General features: G+C 52.1%; 4 protein-coding genes across 4 annotated transcripts; 2 read left to right on the top strand and 2 right to left on the bottom strand.

Annotated features, from left to right (window-relative positions):
- Nucleotides 1–2,510: 2,510 nt before the first annotated feature.
- On the bottom strand, nucleotides 2,511–4,183 carry B0T23DRAFT_130306 (putative succinate-fumarate transporter). The gene is made up of 4 exons (XM_062832182.1): nucleotides 3,819–4,183; nucleotides 3,648–3,695; nucleotides 2,863–3,571; nucleotides 2,511–2,779 (listed from the first exon to the last, which is right to left on the bottom strand). Exons 1-4 carry the CDS (start codon nucleotides 3,877–3,879, stop codon nucleotides 2,623–2,625), a joined length of 975 nt encoding a protein of 324 aa, XP_062694765.1. The 5' UTR covers nucleotides 3,880–4,183; the 3' UTR covers nucleotides 2,511–2,622.
- A 2,734-nt stretch (nucleotides 4,184–6,917) lies between these two features.
- B0T23DRAFT_378557 (uncharacterized protein) lies at nucleotides 6,918–7,249 on the top strand. Its single transcript, XM_062837105.1, has one exon. It carries the CDS (start codon nucleotides 6,956–6,958, stop codon nucleotides 7,124–7,126), a length of 171 nt encoding a protein of 56 aa, XP_062694764.1. The 5' UTR covers nucleotides 6,918–6,955; the 3' UTR covers nucleotides 7,127–7,249.
- A 1,133-nt stretch (nucleotides 7,250–8,382) lies between these two features.
- B0T23DRAFT_130292 (quinon protein alcohol dehydrogenase-like superfamily) lies at nucleotides 8,383–11,194 on the bottom strand. Its single transcript, XM_062832181.1, has 4 exons — nucleotides 10,605–11,194; nucleotides 9,791–10,520; nucleotides 9,626–9,730; nucleotides 8,383–9,567 (listed from the first exon to the last, which is right to left on the bottom strand). Exons 1-4 carry the CDS (start codon nucleotides 11,040–11,042, stop codon nucleotides 8,675–8,677), a joined length of 2,166 nt encoding a protein of 721 aa, XP_062694763.1. The 5' UTR covers nucleotides 11,043–11,194; the 3' UTR covers nucleotides 8,383–8,674.
- A 2,166-nt stretch (nucleotides 11,195–13,360) lies between these two features.
- On the top strand, nucleotides 13,361–14,548 carry B0T23DRAFT_404065 (uncharacterized protein; the record flags this gene model as incomplete). The annotated part of the gene is made up of 5 exons (XM_062838858.1): nucleotides 13,361–13,376; nucleotides 13,639–13,767; nucleotides 13,853–14,094; nucleotides 14,348–14,477; nucleotides 14,523–14,548. 5 exons carry the CDS (start codon nucleotides 13,361–13,363, stop codon nucleotides 14,546–14,548), a joined length of 543 nt encoding a protein of 180 aa, XP_062694762.1.
- Nucleotides 14,549–16,134: the final 1,586 nt, after the last annotated feature.

The raw sequence follows: 16,134 nt of genomic DNA, 5'->3' as shown, positions 1-16,134 counted from the left end.
CATTTTTTTGCCCCTACATTTTTGGCAACCTGCCTTCTGTTACTTAGTTAACACAGTTGTCTTGGATGACGAGCAGTATGTCTTTCCTCCTGAAATTCAATACCTCACTCATGTCATTCGAGTTTGTTTGAAAACTTGGGCAGGGAAGGACTGAACGGCATCGTAAATGTTGCCAGCATTGAACAACATACGTAGGTAGGTAGGTAAGTTGCCCGCGGACAAAGAGGATGGATGATAGGTCACAAACAATTTGAGGTTTATTGATGAGCTAATTTAGATAGTACCCTACCTATCTCAGCTCTCCACGCCAAATCAATCAACCTCTGCTTTGCTCTGCAGCTAATATACCTACCTAGGTAGGTAACTTATGTAATGACCTTCCAGTTAGCACATCTCTCTCTCTCGTACCTCTAAATAGGTAGGTACCTTGGCATAGATCTCAGATACCAATCTTCCCTCACCCCCAGTCGTATGGGGGGCTTGATGAAAAAGTATAGGTAGGCAATGTTAGTCTTGTGAGGTACCTACGTGTTCTCTGTCAACGTTGACACTGTCCGCTTCCGTGCCCGCCTGGATTGTCCGCCTCCATGGTAGGTAGTAATCCATATTCACATCCAAGCTCTTAACCCCAAAACTATGTCCCGTTCAGACCCCTTTGCCCAACTCCGCCTCTTCCCCTTCAAAGTTTCCCCTGGAGGTTTCCAAAGCCTACCTACCTACCTCCCACACTATCACCCGCCACTAGGGTAGTTCTAGGCGCCAAATCCCAGACCCTTCTTCAGTTGATCAAGCCTACGGCAAGGAGGTGGGATGTCTAGGTACCTATAGATAATCGTTGATGGCTTTCTTTTCTTCTTCTTCTTGTTGCTGCTGAAGCCCGTTGATCGTTAAATTTGGAGTACAGTCATTGGCACATTGTAATTCATTCTCATCATTCTGTTTCCACCTCTTTAAATTTTAATTTTTTTTATACATGTGATTTTGTTCTTCCAGTGTTCGTTGAACGACGTCAGGATCCATAGAAACACCTTGCGCCTATCAATCTGTTCAAGACTGTAGACTTTTTATTCCCATCAGACAGTCAGTCCGACCGAGGTGACGCCCTCAATTACTTACCCAACCCATTACACCAAAAACGCAACGGAGGAACAGATGTTTGTCACGAGTTGTACATACATATATATGTACCTGCATATGTCGAGCACAGGGACTTGGACTTTGGACTCCCTGACATCCTACCTAGGTAGTCCATGTTCTTCGCGCCACCTTTCACACCAGCCCAGGCCCTCCTCCTCTTCCACCGACCAATTCTGAACCATCTTGATAGAAGATGCACATTGCAAGAAATCCAAAATGAAAAGAGTTTTCTTCGAATAAAAAGTGTTATTGCAAGAAGACCATCCATCCGTCCATCCATCCCCATCCATACATGCAATGCTAATGCCATGCCATGCAAACAAAAAGACAAGACAAAAAAAGGAAATAGGTAGGAGAAAAAAAAAACCAATCCAAGCCGTTTTTTCTCTAATCCCATCCATCCATCCATGCCTTTTTCTTTCTTCTTCTTCTAAAAAGTCCCCCCCTCTTCCCCGCTTGTACCGCGCCGCGTTCCCGGTCTCGGTCATTCGTCATCTGAATCCTCGTATGTACATGAATATAAAAGCAAGCCCTACCCAAATCGCCCTATCGCCGCGCCGCATAAACTCCGAATAAAAAACGAATTAATAAGGAATGCGCGACGTCGATGATATGGTGGGGGTGCTTGCTGATGTTAGGGATGGCATGGGACTGGACAAGACCACGGCCGTTTTTGCTCATCTGAGCAGTGGTCGTCTCGTGTCTTGGGGGTGGTCCCGTGGTGAGTTGCATCCTGCTGATCGCTATGCTCGTCCTTGCGCTGTGTGTGCTATGTACCCCTATTGTATGTGCGTTTGAATGCGTATATGCAAAGTTGGTTGATGATGATGACGATCGAACTCTGTTGTGTGCATGCGCCGCTGTAATGATGCAATGATGTGTCGTGAAAAAGGAAAAAAAAAAAAAGTTGGAAAAAAGGCTCGTCAATGTCGTGGAATATCAGAGCTTAGAGCTTAGCCTCAGCGGTGCTGTAAATCGTCCAGTTTTAGCCCATGTTCTTTCTCTTCCATCATGTTGCAAAAATGTCAAAAGTTTTCGCGATGCCGGTTCGTCAAGGTAGCAAGCAGAATGCAAAAAGCCAATAAAGCCAAACATCAAAGTAGAATCCACTAGATACCACCCGCAATGCGTCATTGTGGTACGCGCCCCCCGAGCAAAACAGAAGGGTATATACAATCAATCGCCGTGACCAGAGACTTTTCCCCGCCATCACCGACACCATGACCGTCTTTTGACCGAACAGTCCAAGGAAAAACCACATGCAAAAAAGACAAAAAGGGCAAAGCGTAACAAGGGGATGGGGGTGTGGATGTGGGGGAAAACAAGGGGGAACGTGTCCAATCCGCGCATGTGACAGCGCACCAAAGACAACAACGCGCGACAGGGATCCTCGGCTAATGTTCCCAATCGCCTCAACCCATCATCATCATCATCTTCTTTCGTAAAGTCATCACAATCATCGCTTTGTTTTCAATTCGCACAAAATCACTCCTCATACCTTCCACCGGTCAAAGCAGCAGGACCGCTCCGCTCGAGCTTCTGCTTAAGGAACTCGTAGACAGTAAATGTGACGGCCTGACCGGGCGCGACACGCATAATGCGGGGGGTGATGCCCTTGTAGAAGGCGTGGAACCCTTCTTGCCTGTTTGTCGCATTTGCATCAGCAACATGCCCCTGCACGGTAATTGAGAGGCTAAGAGGGAAAGGGAATGGGAGGCTACTCACTTGAACATCTCAGCAGAAATCTTGGTAATTCTCTGGAATGCCGTCTCGCCGGGCTGAGCAACGCTCTTTTGGAGTCTGGTCTTGATGGTATCGATAGGAGCGTTCGAGAGAGGACCCATAGCACCAGAAACGAGACCAATAAGGGTGGTTTGGTAAGAGGGCAGGTTCTGGCCGACATATTCGGGCTGGTAATCATAGAGCCACTTCTTGAAGTAGCTGTAGGCAGTGAAGTTGACGGCCTGGTTGGAACCCTGGCGGAGCGCAGTCAGGGAAACACCGCGGTAAAGCGCACCAAAACCCTCCTCCTTCACGACAGTGTAGAGCGCATGCGCGGCGTTGCGGTACTTGGGAACGTCCAAAGGATCAGCCATGGAGTGGTGCTGCGCCTGCAGACGAATCTTGATGACCTCCATGGGAGTGACAACGGCAACGGCCTCGGTGACACCGGCCGCCAAACCGGCGAAGAAGGTGGCCTGACCCGAGACAACACCGGTCTGCTTGTCGGCCAGGAGCTGCTTGTACCACTCGAACGAGGTGAAACGGATGGCCATCTTGGGGACGATACCCGTCAGGACGGCACCGAGACCCTTGTAAAGACCGAGCGCTGTCTCCTTCTTGACAATCTCGACACCGGTGCGGATGAAGCCACGCTTGGCTTGGCCGGGCACGCGGCCGCGCTTGGAAAGCTGCATGCGAACCTTGATGGTATCTGCGGGAATGCCGAGGTTAGCCGAAGTCGGAGGTATAAGGGGGGCTGTGAGGCCATGCAATGGGAAATTGCTTACCAAGAGGGTGGCAGACGAGAGCCTCCATCATACCGGCACCACCACCAGCTGTATTAGCATAGAAAGGTTAGCCAATTTGTCCTTTGAAGACGCCGTGACCAGACTGCTTGGCGCATTGCGCGCCAGCAGCCCCCCGTCTCATTTCGTCTCCCCCAGTTGTGGGAAGCTCACCGATGAGGTTGGTGGCAGCGGAAGTCCGCTTCTTGGGATCTTGGTTGACTTTGGTTGCCATTGTTGCGGTTGTTGTGTATGTGCGGTGTGTGGTGTTGGTGGATGGTGATGTTCGGTGTAAGTGGTGTTAAGCGGTTCGGCGCAACGGTGACAAGTCGTCGGTATAGGTCCGTCTCTGGCGTGATCAAGTGGTTATTCCCCCGTAAAAGAGAAGAAGGGGGAGCAAAAAGGGACAAATGATCTGGGTGGCCTTGCCGGATATATCAATGGCGTATCCACAGGGAGGGGGTAGGGACCGAGGGATGGAGGTGGGTTGGTTGTGGGCTGGTCTTGGAGACAAGAGAGTCCGCTTCGCGAAGTTCGGCACTCCAGGGAAATCGCCGAAAATGTCTCGGGATAGCTGCTAAAGTTAACAACCCCTGTAACTTGGTACCGGACGTAGCTCGGTATGGGGGGGGATTTCAGCGAGCTGTGTCTAGAAAAGGGCAGAGACAAGGCTGGCCTGAACTGGCTTGGATGGATGAACGTGTTGCCGCGAACCGTGAGAAGAGCAGTCAATACAATATGTACAAGGCGTAGAACAAGAACAGATGAACCCTTTCAGAGATACGTGATGCTGAAGTACAACTTCAGTTCCCGGCAGATATCCGATCTAGATAGACTTGCGGCGAGACACGATGACACTCTGGAGAGTTGCCAAGGACGAGGCCGTTTGGGCGCGAGTCAGTGGTTGGGAGGATTGTTAATTCACTTGGAAACGTAGGCCTTGGTAGATCCGACTCCACTCTCGTGCTCACGACGACGGAGAAAGCCAGAGTATCTCCCAGCAGCGGTTGAGTTTAAAGGAAAATGGTAAGAGGAGGGCAGGCGGAGAATACGGAGCCTGGCATCAACAACGACGGCTAGGTATCAGAATCGCAACGACTTGTAACAAGGGCATGTGTCATTTCTTCTTGACATGTACGACAAAAAAAAGGTTTGGCCCTACCCAACAGGTACCTAGGTGGTGGTGTCTTTGTTCTCTTGCCGTCACTTTGCTCGATACGGTCAGGTCGGACAACTCGGAAGCTTCCATATGACGCAGATCTTGAACAGAGCCGAGCCGAGCACCGTGGTGGCCCGGCGACCTGCAACAAGAGTCTCGAGGAAAAGAAGCGGTGGTGCCCCCGGACCACAGAGGTTGAGAGGTGTGACCTGGCAGGCCTGGAACTGCCAGTGAGCGCTAGAGCTCCCGCGGCTGCATGACGATGGACCAGGGATGGCCGGAGCTGGAGATGGATGTACAGTATGTACCAGTGCTCTCAGTTGGGGCTCGTTGGTAAGTCAGGTACCTGTGGCAGTGACAGAAATGGGATTTGAGGCGGCCGGGGACAGAGAAGACGCGAGAAGGGCTGGTCCACTGCTGCTGTGGATCAGGGACCAGAGCTCACTTCAGGCGGTGGTGAGGCGGACACGCAAGGATCCTTTGGGGATTATGGCGGTTGTGATTCGTCGGTGGTGGTCAAAGTGGTTCCTGGGTGACTCTCGGTTGCTTTCCATCTATCCGCAACCCCGGAATACTTGGCGTGACAGTTCGATGAGGGGGGGGGGGAACAACGTTGCTGGATGGTTGTAAAGAATAGTGTACACTAGATATCTTGGTGGACAGACGACATGAACGATGTGACGCCCAACCATGGACGCAAAAAATGTCTTCTTTTTCTTTGGATATGATGCATTGGCCAATGACAACTTGTGACGGAGAACGTGCATGGTGCGTGCAAAGCAAAGCAAAGGGTCAGATGGCAATGGATTGACACCAGACATGACATGACAGAAATGGACGATACTATGAGTCCGCCAGCGACAGTGACACTATTGATCTTTTCCTCCCATTTCGCTATTTCTTCGAGTGGCGTTGGCGATTGGAGTTGAGTCAACTGCGATGACAAGTCCGGACATACGGGATGAGCCCCAAGCCCCGTCATTCGGAGCAGCGGAGGGCAGCAAACTCGGCGGAGAAGACAGATGACTGGATACAAAGACGCGGCACTTGGACGCACCCTCCCGCCCCGCGCTGCCACGCTTTAACAGCTGCACCCCTGGCACAACCACCACCTTGATCGCATGCCAGTGACCAACTCTGGTCTACAAAGGCTTCTTTTTTAGCCAGCGCCGAGCCCGGGGTAATCAAAGCATGACAAGCAATTCCATGCTCTGGGAGAGGAATGGAATGCCAAGAGAAGAGGCGGAATTGCGTAAAGACAATGTAGAAACACCCATGAAAGGGAACTGGGACAGGCTTTACTTGTTGCCAGGCACAACACAAGTTGACACCAGACACATGGACATGCTAGTACATGCAGTACTGGCTGTTCGAGAGTTATTAAGCAGTATGGTAGTCATCCCCGTAGCCAACTTGGCATGCCACAGAGGAATGAGACTGTCCTCGTGACTTTCATGTCTTGGCTGTCAGCTGAGATGCGAGACGGGCATCACTGGGAGATTTGCTTCAGGGCCTTTTTCAGGCAGTGTTACCGCACTCGACGAGCGAGTCTCGTCCAGCCTGGCGTTGAGACAAACAATTGGCCATGTCGGCTGGCTTGTGATGATTGTGTGACGTAGCTAATAGCCGATTCGAAGAGCGGAAGGCCGACGGAGCTTGTGATTTTGCGGGGGCCGGGGGATTGGCACCATGAAGCTGATCAGGGGAGAGGGGAGAGAGCCGACGATGATGATTGACTTGGAAGGCAGAGAGAGCAGACAGTGCACGAGCCAGGGGGTTGTCTGTGCATCACCTTTGCCGGCCGGCAATAGGCAGTCGTTCGTCACAACAAAATGCCAGCCGCCAATCTGCTAAGGACGAGCGGAATGTCACAGCACCTCAGCACCACCCCACGGCGTCCGAACCCAATCAGCCGAGATTTGTAAGAGTTCGAACCATCCGTCCACCGCCTGAGCGACAGCTTCTTATCAGATCCGAGTCGACCGAACTGATCTGGTGCGGTCCCGCGAGGTGAGAGCTGAAGAGTCGTGGACCGCCATCGTAACAACGGACCGTCGCAGGCGTGGCTGGAGAATGCCGTACCGTGTCTCACTCTGGCTGATCCAGCTTCTGGAAGGAGGCAAGCACGTGCCAGCTTTCCCTTTTGACACTTATGAATGTGCTGTTTGGGCTTCTTTTTCCATTTCCAGTTGCGCGGCTCAGGGTGACAGTGCCGAGGTTGTATCCTACCATTCGTCTTGGTTTGTTTCTCATGAAAGGGTCAGACTCCAATGTCGCCGCCGACAACGGCGGCGACCCACGGCGCTTGCGAACTCCCTACTAGTGCGTTTCTTCGGTATGGCGCTGACTCTGTCTGATATTGAGCGAGAAGGTCAAGAATCAATAACTGCTTGTAAAAGTCAGCGACGGAGAGAGAGAGAGTAGATAATAGAGTCAACAAAACTCACCATGAAGACTAATACCCGCCGACAGCCGTTCGTTCCCGCGCTCCCGGGAGGAGGGAGGCCCGGCAGTGTCGGATCTCGGGGCGATATCAGTCCGCTTTCGGCGGTCATTGATGTTGTCCCTATTGCGTGCTTGGTTGATGCCCTGATGAAATATGGAAAACACGACACGACACGCGATAAGTCGATCGATCACAGAAGGTATGTGCTTGAGGTGTGCCGGCCGGTGCTCAACCAAAAGAGATTCGAGTAGTAAAGAAGTAAGTCGGTTGGTTGATGAGCGTGAGAGGCGGAGGAGGAGGCAGAGAATGAAAACCGAGACTTGAGATGATCTGAGCAGCCAAAAGTTCCTTCCCATACTATCATGAAACATCGAGATGGCACTTTCCACTTGGCCCTCACCCACTTCAATCATCCGGGCCCCGTTCAACGCTCGTTCCTGCCTTTATGATGTGCGTTGCGTAAAATCCAAGTGAAATTGGTCCGCTCATGATCACAAAGGAAGGAGCCATGCGAAATGTCAAGTTGCGCGGAAGGTAGGTACCTATAGTACTTTGTTGCTACGTCGGTAATGAAGAAAGAAGGGACATGTTTTCCGCGCAAATTGATATATTGTAGATACGGAACATGATTCCGTCTTTTCGCTAGGTACCTATCCAAAGTCATTCTCCTGAAAAATGACGAATGAGAATAAGAACTGATACACCAGAGAACAAATACCACACCCATCGACCCGAAGCATCGCCGTCACTGAATGTACATATATTCTGACCACCAACGAAGCGCATGGACATGATCGACACAAGATATCTGTCCCATTCCAAACTACCATCTTATCTTTCATTATTTCAAATCATACTACTATCACACCAAACGAAGCAAGAGGGTATAGAACTAGAACAAAAAAAGTAAACAAAAGCCAAATCATAAACTCCATCCAACCAACCAACCCCCCAAGGATATATCCTTCCAGAACCATGCAAAGTGACGCCCCCCTTCCCTTCCTTTTCTGTATCACTCACTATAAGTGCCTGGCTGCTTTTGAGATCCCATCCCAGATGCCTAACTTGTAAAACACATGACGCTGTAACCTATGCTTGCAAGTTGACCCAAAACTAACCTGCCTTCCTTTGTTCCCTTCTTGGGGAGAGGCAATGTTTTGTTGAAAGCAAAAAAAACACAAAAAGAAAAAGTTGGTTCTGAGATCGCATAGAGGGTGAAGTAATAGAAGAAGAAGAAGAAGAAGAAGAAGAAGAAGAAGAAGAAGAAGAAGAAGAAAAAGAAAAAAAACGCGAGGACGCTGGTAAACGAAGATGGCGTATCTGGAAGTTCCAAAACTGGAGGGAAATGCAAGAGCAGTCAACATGGGTAATTGAAACCCGACATGCTCTCATCGTTCCCAAGTCGAAGAAACTTCAGCCACCACCTCACTGCCGACAAGGCTTGAAGGAATGTAACCGAATCGTTCCATCCTCACTGCCACTGGCCATCAGACTATCGCTCAGCCCGACACAAGTCACGGGTCCGCAGTGGCCCGTATACGTCGCATCGCACTTCCCGCTGCGCGGCTCCCACGTCTTGACCATGCCGTCGTTGGCTCCACTGATCACACGGATCGTATCTCCCGCCAAAGACCAAACGCCCTCGAGGTGGCCAAACAGCGTCCTCAGACACCGACCCGTCGCGCTGTCCCAGAGACGCATGGTGCTGTCGAGCCCGCCCGTCATGAAATAGCGCGGGGGAAGTGGCCGTGACTCGTCGGCCACGAAGGCGGAGCCATAGAGATGGCGCACGTCCTCGTCGCCACTGGGCATGCTGCTCGGTAGCAGGTTGTGGCTGGAGCTATGGCTGCCAGGGCTGCCGGCGCGCTCGATTTGCGCATGCGACATGGAGGGGCTTCCGCTTCCGCCCGATGATACCGACATGGCGTCTTGGTTGTCTTGCGAAGCACCATTGAGCACCTCCTCGTCGGGCTCATACTCGGGCGGGAGAATGAGCACCTGTTGCACATGGCCGACATGTCCTTCGTAGGTCCGGATAACCTGGCGCGTGTCCAGATCCCACAGCTTGATTGTCGTGTCATCCGAGGCCGAGAAGACGGTTCGGCTCTTGATGTCGACATGGGTCGAGTTGACCCAATCGCTATGGCCCTTGAGGCAGTATGTCTCCTTGGAGTTGAAGTCGAAAATCTTGACCGTCTTGTCGCTCGACCCACTGGCAAGTAGGTGGCCATCAAAGTGAACGCTAATCACTGAATCGGTGTGGGCAGCGAACGTGGAGAGGCACTCGCCGGTGTGCCAATTCCAGACCTTGATGGTATCTACGTTTCAATTAGCAAAATTAACATGCTATCATTGGAGGCGGGTTGCGCAACATACGGTCCAGACTGCCACTGATGAGCTTCGAATCGTCAAACTGCAGCGCACGAATGCCAGCCGTATGGCCGACAAGGGTCCGAATGCACTCCTCAGTCTCAATGTTCCCTGTCAGAAATGTGTTAGTTTGAAGCGAGCGCCAATGGCCAAAGAAGAAAGACCACATACAGATCTTGATGGTGGTGTCGTACGATCCAGTCGCAAGGATGTTATCATCGAGCTGGAGACAGGTGACACCATTCTCATGACCCTTGAGAACCGACAACTTGTAGCGGCTGTTTTTCCAGTTGTAGCTGACCTGCCAGCGATCCCGGTAGACGGCCTTCCAGCTTCGGGTCTTGGGTTGCGTTACCGCCTTGGAGGCTTCTGCTGCAGCCATACACTGGCGCTTCTTGATGGGGTCCTCTTCCTCCGCCTCTGCTGCCGGGCGCTTTCCATGTTGATTGACGGATCGATCCTGGCTGTCGTGGGAGTCGGCCAGTTCCGTGGCCCTCCCTTGTGGCCCACCCTTGGCCAGCTGTCTTTGTCTTGTGTAGTTGCGCAGCTTCTTGCGTTCCAGCAAGGGCAATCCCCATCCACACTTTGTGCACTTCCTGTTGACGTGTTGCTCGCACATGCGGACCCAGACGGCATCGGAGTCGGCCAGGGTTCGCCACCTCTGGCTGACCTGGGCGGCCTTGGTCAAGCTGACGGTGTCGAGATAGCACAGGACCTTTTGGGCGAGCTCGACGGGGAGGGCGGAGATGAAGTCGATCTTGAGGGCTTCGTTGACTTCTCTCGAGACGAAGGAGAGCTGGGGGAAGCAGAGCTGAGAGAGGATACCCTGAAGCATCAGGTCGCGATGTCGGGCAGGGGCGGCCGAGAACAGGGACCACACGTGGGTCACAGCTTGCTGATCCTATTATTTCAAGCAAGGTACGAGTCAGTCCACCAAATCTTGAAGACAAGAAGCAATCAATGTTTATGTTGTATGTAGACCCACCGCTGATGTGAGCTTGTCCAGCTCGCTCTGAATCATGACCATCTTGGCCTTGTCGGCAGCCCTTCGGCACTTTGAGTCGGGGTGGTGTCTGTAGCAGTACTTGGAATTGGGGTTCTCTGCTCTGGCGGTCTCTTGGTTCCCCGGCTTGCCAATGGGGGCGTAGAGGCTGGGGATGTGTTCCCGAAGGAAAGGCGTGACAGTCTTGCTCATGAGGACGGACGACATGTTGGTGACGCTGTTGCGGGAGCGCAACCTTGCCTGTTGCTCTGGTCGTTTGCGGTCGCAGTTCTGGTCGGTGGGATCGGTGTCGGTGTCGCGCGAGTGGTTGTTGTGGTGATGAGAGTAGGAGTTCACTAGAGGTCCATGTTGGAGCGGGGCCTCATTATCATGTCCGAAGCTCGCAGTCGGACGAGACGGGGCGAGGTGGTAGGAATCCATTGGGAGAAGGGGAGTTGAGGACCGCCGGGCCCAGAATGACGCTGCGATTATGCGTTTAGAGTGCGTTTGCGGTTGCGTGGTTCTGTTGTTGAATGGCGGCAGAGGCAACACCAAGCATTGGTCGGCTGGAGGGCGATGGATGGCGTGCTGACCAGGGGAGGCAGATTCAGTTGCTGCTGTATCGCAGTGCTGTCCTGTGCTGTCCAGTCCAAGGTATGTACTGTAGGTAGGTACTCCTGTCGGTCAGGCTGGGGCGGGAAAGGGTATGTAGTCTTGCGTGATCTGGCTGATATGAGGTGTATGAATGGATGGTGGTCGATGTTTGGGCGGCGGTCTACCGTCTCGGAGGTCCAATCTCGTTAATGCGGAATCCAGACTCGCTCCACCGTTGGCAGGTCTAGATGAAGCTGGAGGAGGAGCAGAAGGCAGGGTCCCGCAGACAACAAACAGCAGCGATGTGATGCCGGGCAGCCCAACTGGCGATCTTGATGTTTCTGGATGGACACGTGATGGGATCTGGATGTTGTTGGCGGAGGATTGGAGATGGAGCCCCGGGGGAGGAGGCGATCAGGAAGAGCTGAGATGTAAGAGGGACCGTTGAAGGATTGATTCCCTGGAGGTGGGCACGCGGGTTGTTGGACCTGTTGTTATTGGTGCAGTGTAAGTGTTAGTGCACTCTTATCTGGTGTAGCGCAGTATAGCTGCAGTTTGGAGGGCTATCACGTTAAGGAGGAATGTCTGTCGAATGGAGGATGATGACCTGGGAGCAGCGAGGATGTGGACGGGACAAGGTGGCACCTCACGCAATGCACAGCACCTTGGTCGCCATCCGAGTCAAAGTGTTTAAAGGGTCCTTTTTGGTGGTTTACGTACTGTGATGATGATGACCTATTTCAAGGTTGACTTCGTTGTTCCACTTCTGTTGTCTCAAATTTCCAATCTCTCCGGCTTTCGGTGCCTCGCTGTCTCTTTCAGTCTGGGCAGCTAGTACCTAGTATGTAAAACTGCTCTGCTCTTTGAAGCTACCTACTGTAGGTAGGTGTCGGGTACGAGTGCCCGTGCTCCCTCTTTAGTACAGTAGCGTAAACCGGATACCAGGTAAGGTATCTAAGTGACAGCTCTGGAACGGCTGTCGGTGATGGGATGGGATGGATGAGGAATACTACCTTAGATAGTAGAGTACACTCCCGTCTTTCCAAAAAGGCAAAGTCTCAGTAACTAAAGTATCGCAACGGGGTGTTGAACCTCTTGCTTCACACCGCCTGAAATCGGATGTGTCTTGACTTCAGTTGCTCCTTCTCTGTGTGTGACTGTGAAATGTTGCAGACGGAAAGAGACAAGATTGGCCGTCGCTCTTGCAAAGAGAAGGGCAAAATGGCGAAATCAACTGGGGTGGGGCGCGGGAAGCTCCCAGGTACAGAGTGGAGTCACCCATCCTCGTTTTTTTCGCTTTGTTGCTTTGTCGCCAGAATTGCGACATCACCGGGCCCACTGTAAGATGCGGGGATGTACTGGCTGTTATCCACTGCGCCAAGCAGTGCCGCAAGTGTCTAACAGCCAAGACTCGTAGCTCAATTGAATGATGCCGGTGCCGGTCACGTGCCATGGCCGGGTCCCCAATTGGAGGTTCAGCATCAACACCACGACACATGTCTCACGATTATTAAAACAAAATAGTAGACAGTTCTTTCGCCACCAAGGGCATGGATTTCTAATATGGCGACTTTGAATTTTATCCACCTTCTTCCTTCCTCTGTCAACCCGACATATGGCCTCCCGTCGTCGTCTTGAATCACCTGACGAGCCTCAGCTTGACCTTGGAGCGGCTTCATGTCGTCGACAGGAAGGATTCCGAAGACGGACATCAACGTCACTGCGGCCACAGTCCCCAAGGACCACACAATCCCAATCGCACTGTTGACGGCATCTCGATGTGGAGCGTCGTCTCCATTTAACCCAACTTAAATGGACGCTACCCAGTTCTTCCCGTCTTCCCCGTGCATGTCAACATCCAGGCGCCATGTCGTGATATCCACCCGATAAACATCGTGAGACAGTCCGGGCCGTGGTCAGCGACTTGGACATTCCCATTCTGGCTTCAATCTCGATCTCGGTGTTCTCGGAATAGCATCTTCTTCCTCTTCCCACGACGAGGTCATTTTTCTGGGGAATTTTGTGGGGTGACCAAGTCTGACTTCCTTTTTCATCATGATGGAAGCTCTCCAGACCTTGGAGGGAATTTCAAAGGCCTGAGTTTATGTCAGCTTGTGGATATCGAGATAGGCTGACGGAGCTCCAGGAATCATAGGTATCTAGCCATGCCTGATAAGCACTGTAAGTTCAGACCTTGTATCAATGTACTCTTAAATCTCTCCCTCCATGATGCAAACAATTTTGGTTGCTGTGTTTTCTCGTCGCAATGTCTCGATAAACGCACGTCGCGCGACACCAAAAGACATCATTTTATTTACAGCTACACATCACGCTTGTCTTAGATATGGCTCACGTTATGGGACAAAATATCTTGACCACCATCACTTCCCATCATCTTCTTGTGACGAAACATTTCACTGATAAACATCTGACCACATCCTAGACTTTACCACGTCGGCGACTGGAGGCATGGCCCCATCAAGTGGTTATCGGCGCCCAATCGCCTTACTCCGGACCGGTACCTTGACTTCCAGAATGCAACACAACCTTCACATCTTCCTCCGTGGTTACGGTGGCTATCTCGGCACTCCTGAACCTGAACAATACCACTCTGCGACCATCCATCGGGAACTCGCCTGATGACCGCCGCTGCACAGAGTTCCAAGGAACTTTCTGTCCGATCCATGATGCCTTGCATTGTTCCTTCTACATATGGCACCATAGCAAAAGTTTATTTCAACCTTTTGTCATTTCATGCACCAAGGGCCTTGGAAGCTGTCACCTCCCTCGTCCTGGATTCTCGCCATTATGGAGGGCGTCGTGGATGTCGCAAAGCTATTCCACAAGACCTGTCGATGGGAACCGAGGTTCTCTGCCTACTACAAGTCGCCAGCTCAAAGTGCCCTAACCTTTTCGCAGCGTAAGGCTGACCTCGTTCGGCAACACCATAATGTTCCATTGCCATTGACAACGTAGGTATGGAAACACGGCAAAAAGCAAAGAGGCCAACTAATTGGATATGAATTTCAAGACTGTGTTACACAACATTCCGTCTGCTTACGATGCAACGGAGCTTCCATCCATGATCTCGCAAATCATCCTCAATGGCCGACCCCATCTGACTATCGAAAATGGACATTCTCTGTGTCCAGTCGGCGACTGTGGTGCTAGCTGTACTGTACATCACCAACCTCGCCATCAGGAATCATACCTACGTGCCGTCTTCGTATGCCGCATCCGACTGGCTGACCCAGCTTTGGCCAGTATGGACTCGTGGATATCGTCTTCAGAAGACCTTTTATTGGCATCGATTGATCTTCCATGCAGCCTCAACATGGACTGCCCATCTGTGACTGGCAGATGGACGATGCGAATCAACCAAGGCCCCATGACTTTCCTTAACCATGGGCGTAATACCAATCCAGCGCTGAGCCTCGGCGTCAAGACACGGAAATCCTCCATTTAACCTTCTGTGAAGCCTTGTCTCCCGCTAGGCTGCAATCAAAGTAGCGCGACGAGCAGCGTCATTGTACAATGCAACGTACAGGTGATGGAGCCGACTGGCATCGCATTGAGGTGATAGCAATGATGCCAGTAGCCAGAAGGCTTCAGCCCATGAGATGTCAGGGTTTCCAAAAAGAAAGAGAAAAGGTGAGGCCGAGGATAGGTACCCATTGGCTTTTTGAACCAACAGGGCGGCAGTTGAAAAGGTATCTGGCGGTGGCAACATCGACGACTTGGACCACCAACTGGAAGGCTCAAGCTCAAAAGATTCGCTAACCTGGGTCGAATCATTGCAAAGACGAAGGATATCGACTAGCAGGCCAAGAGGCGACTTGTTGAATGACCGACCAAGGCACATACATCAAGTCCCTACTTCTGGGGATTCGTCGACTTCATGATATCGCCGCGCTGATGTTGCAGAGGATCAAACTGACCGCCGTCCTGCCCGTCCAAAATAGCATCATCTCCATGGGTCTAGAAGCCCCCCTGAATGCGCAATCCAGACGCCCAAAAGGAAAGGGCCCATTTCGTTGTACTTGTTTCACGATGGTGCCGATGCATGCAAACTTACGGTGTCAGACGTAGGTGTGTGGTGGACAATTGGCCAAAAGTCCGTCCTTTCGTGGCTCCAACGGCCAGCGACCGGGAGTTTAGCCATTCATTCAGTCATCCGTCCATCGCAGCCACACCACCACCACCACCTTCTTCCTTTCAGCGCCTCACCCGGAGCGACAAAAACTGTAAAGATTGTGGCGCGCATTTTTCCGTTGGATCTTGACGACGACAACAGCCCTGACCATCTTTCTCTCCCCCATCTGGACTGGCCAGCCCTTTTCCCGGGCCTTCTCCAGTCGCCCTCAGCAGCAGTGACCTTGTTCGTCCGTTTGTTCGTTCGCTCGTTCGTCTTCCAGTAAAAATGGATTGTCCAGTAAAAAGGATGATGGGTGCTGCAGGCCCCCTCGTCGCGCGACCAGGCAGGCGGCCAAGGAGAGGGGTCAAGAAAGTGAGGGATGGATTGAAGATTCTTATACGATTCTGTGGGGCTCCACCATTTCGCGGTGCTAGCCTCCGGCGCCAGTGCCAGAGGCGCATAAACGCCGCGTCTTTACTAGTTTTACCTGATATCGCGCATGTGGACGCTGCAGTCGCTGCAGAAGGCGCATCGATTAGTCCGCCGTCGCCGGCCAGCCACCAATCACACGTCCCGATAACACGCTGGATACTCGTGTTGGGCAGCTGGGCACAGCTTTGGCCGGCCGGGTCAAGAGCTGAGAGGTCAGAAGGCGGGCAAGGAACGAGAAGCGCTGCTGCGAGAGGTGCCTGAGTGAGACTGGAGAGTGGACGTGGGCGGGTTTTCGGCCATCGGATCTTTAGAAAGACCATTCCAGCCTTCTTCTCTCTGTCTGCGTCTGGTCTCCTTTTGCCTGGTCTCCCC

The sequence above is a fragment of the Neurospora hispaniola genome (assembly GCF_033458365.1).
Source record: "Neurospora hispaniola strain FGSC 10403 chromosome Unknown B0T23scaffold_3, whole genome shotgun sequence".
NCBI lineage: Eukaryota > Fungi > Ascomycota > Sordariomycetes > Sordariales > Sordariaceae > Neurospora > Neurospora hispaniola.
The sequence above is the reverse complement of the archived record's forward strand: the minus strand, read 5'-3'. Positions and strand labels throughout refer to the sequence as shown.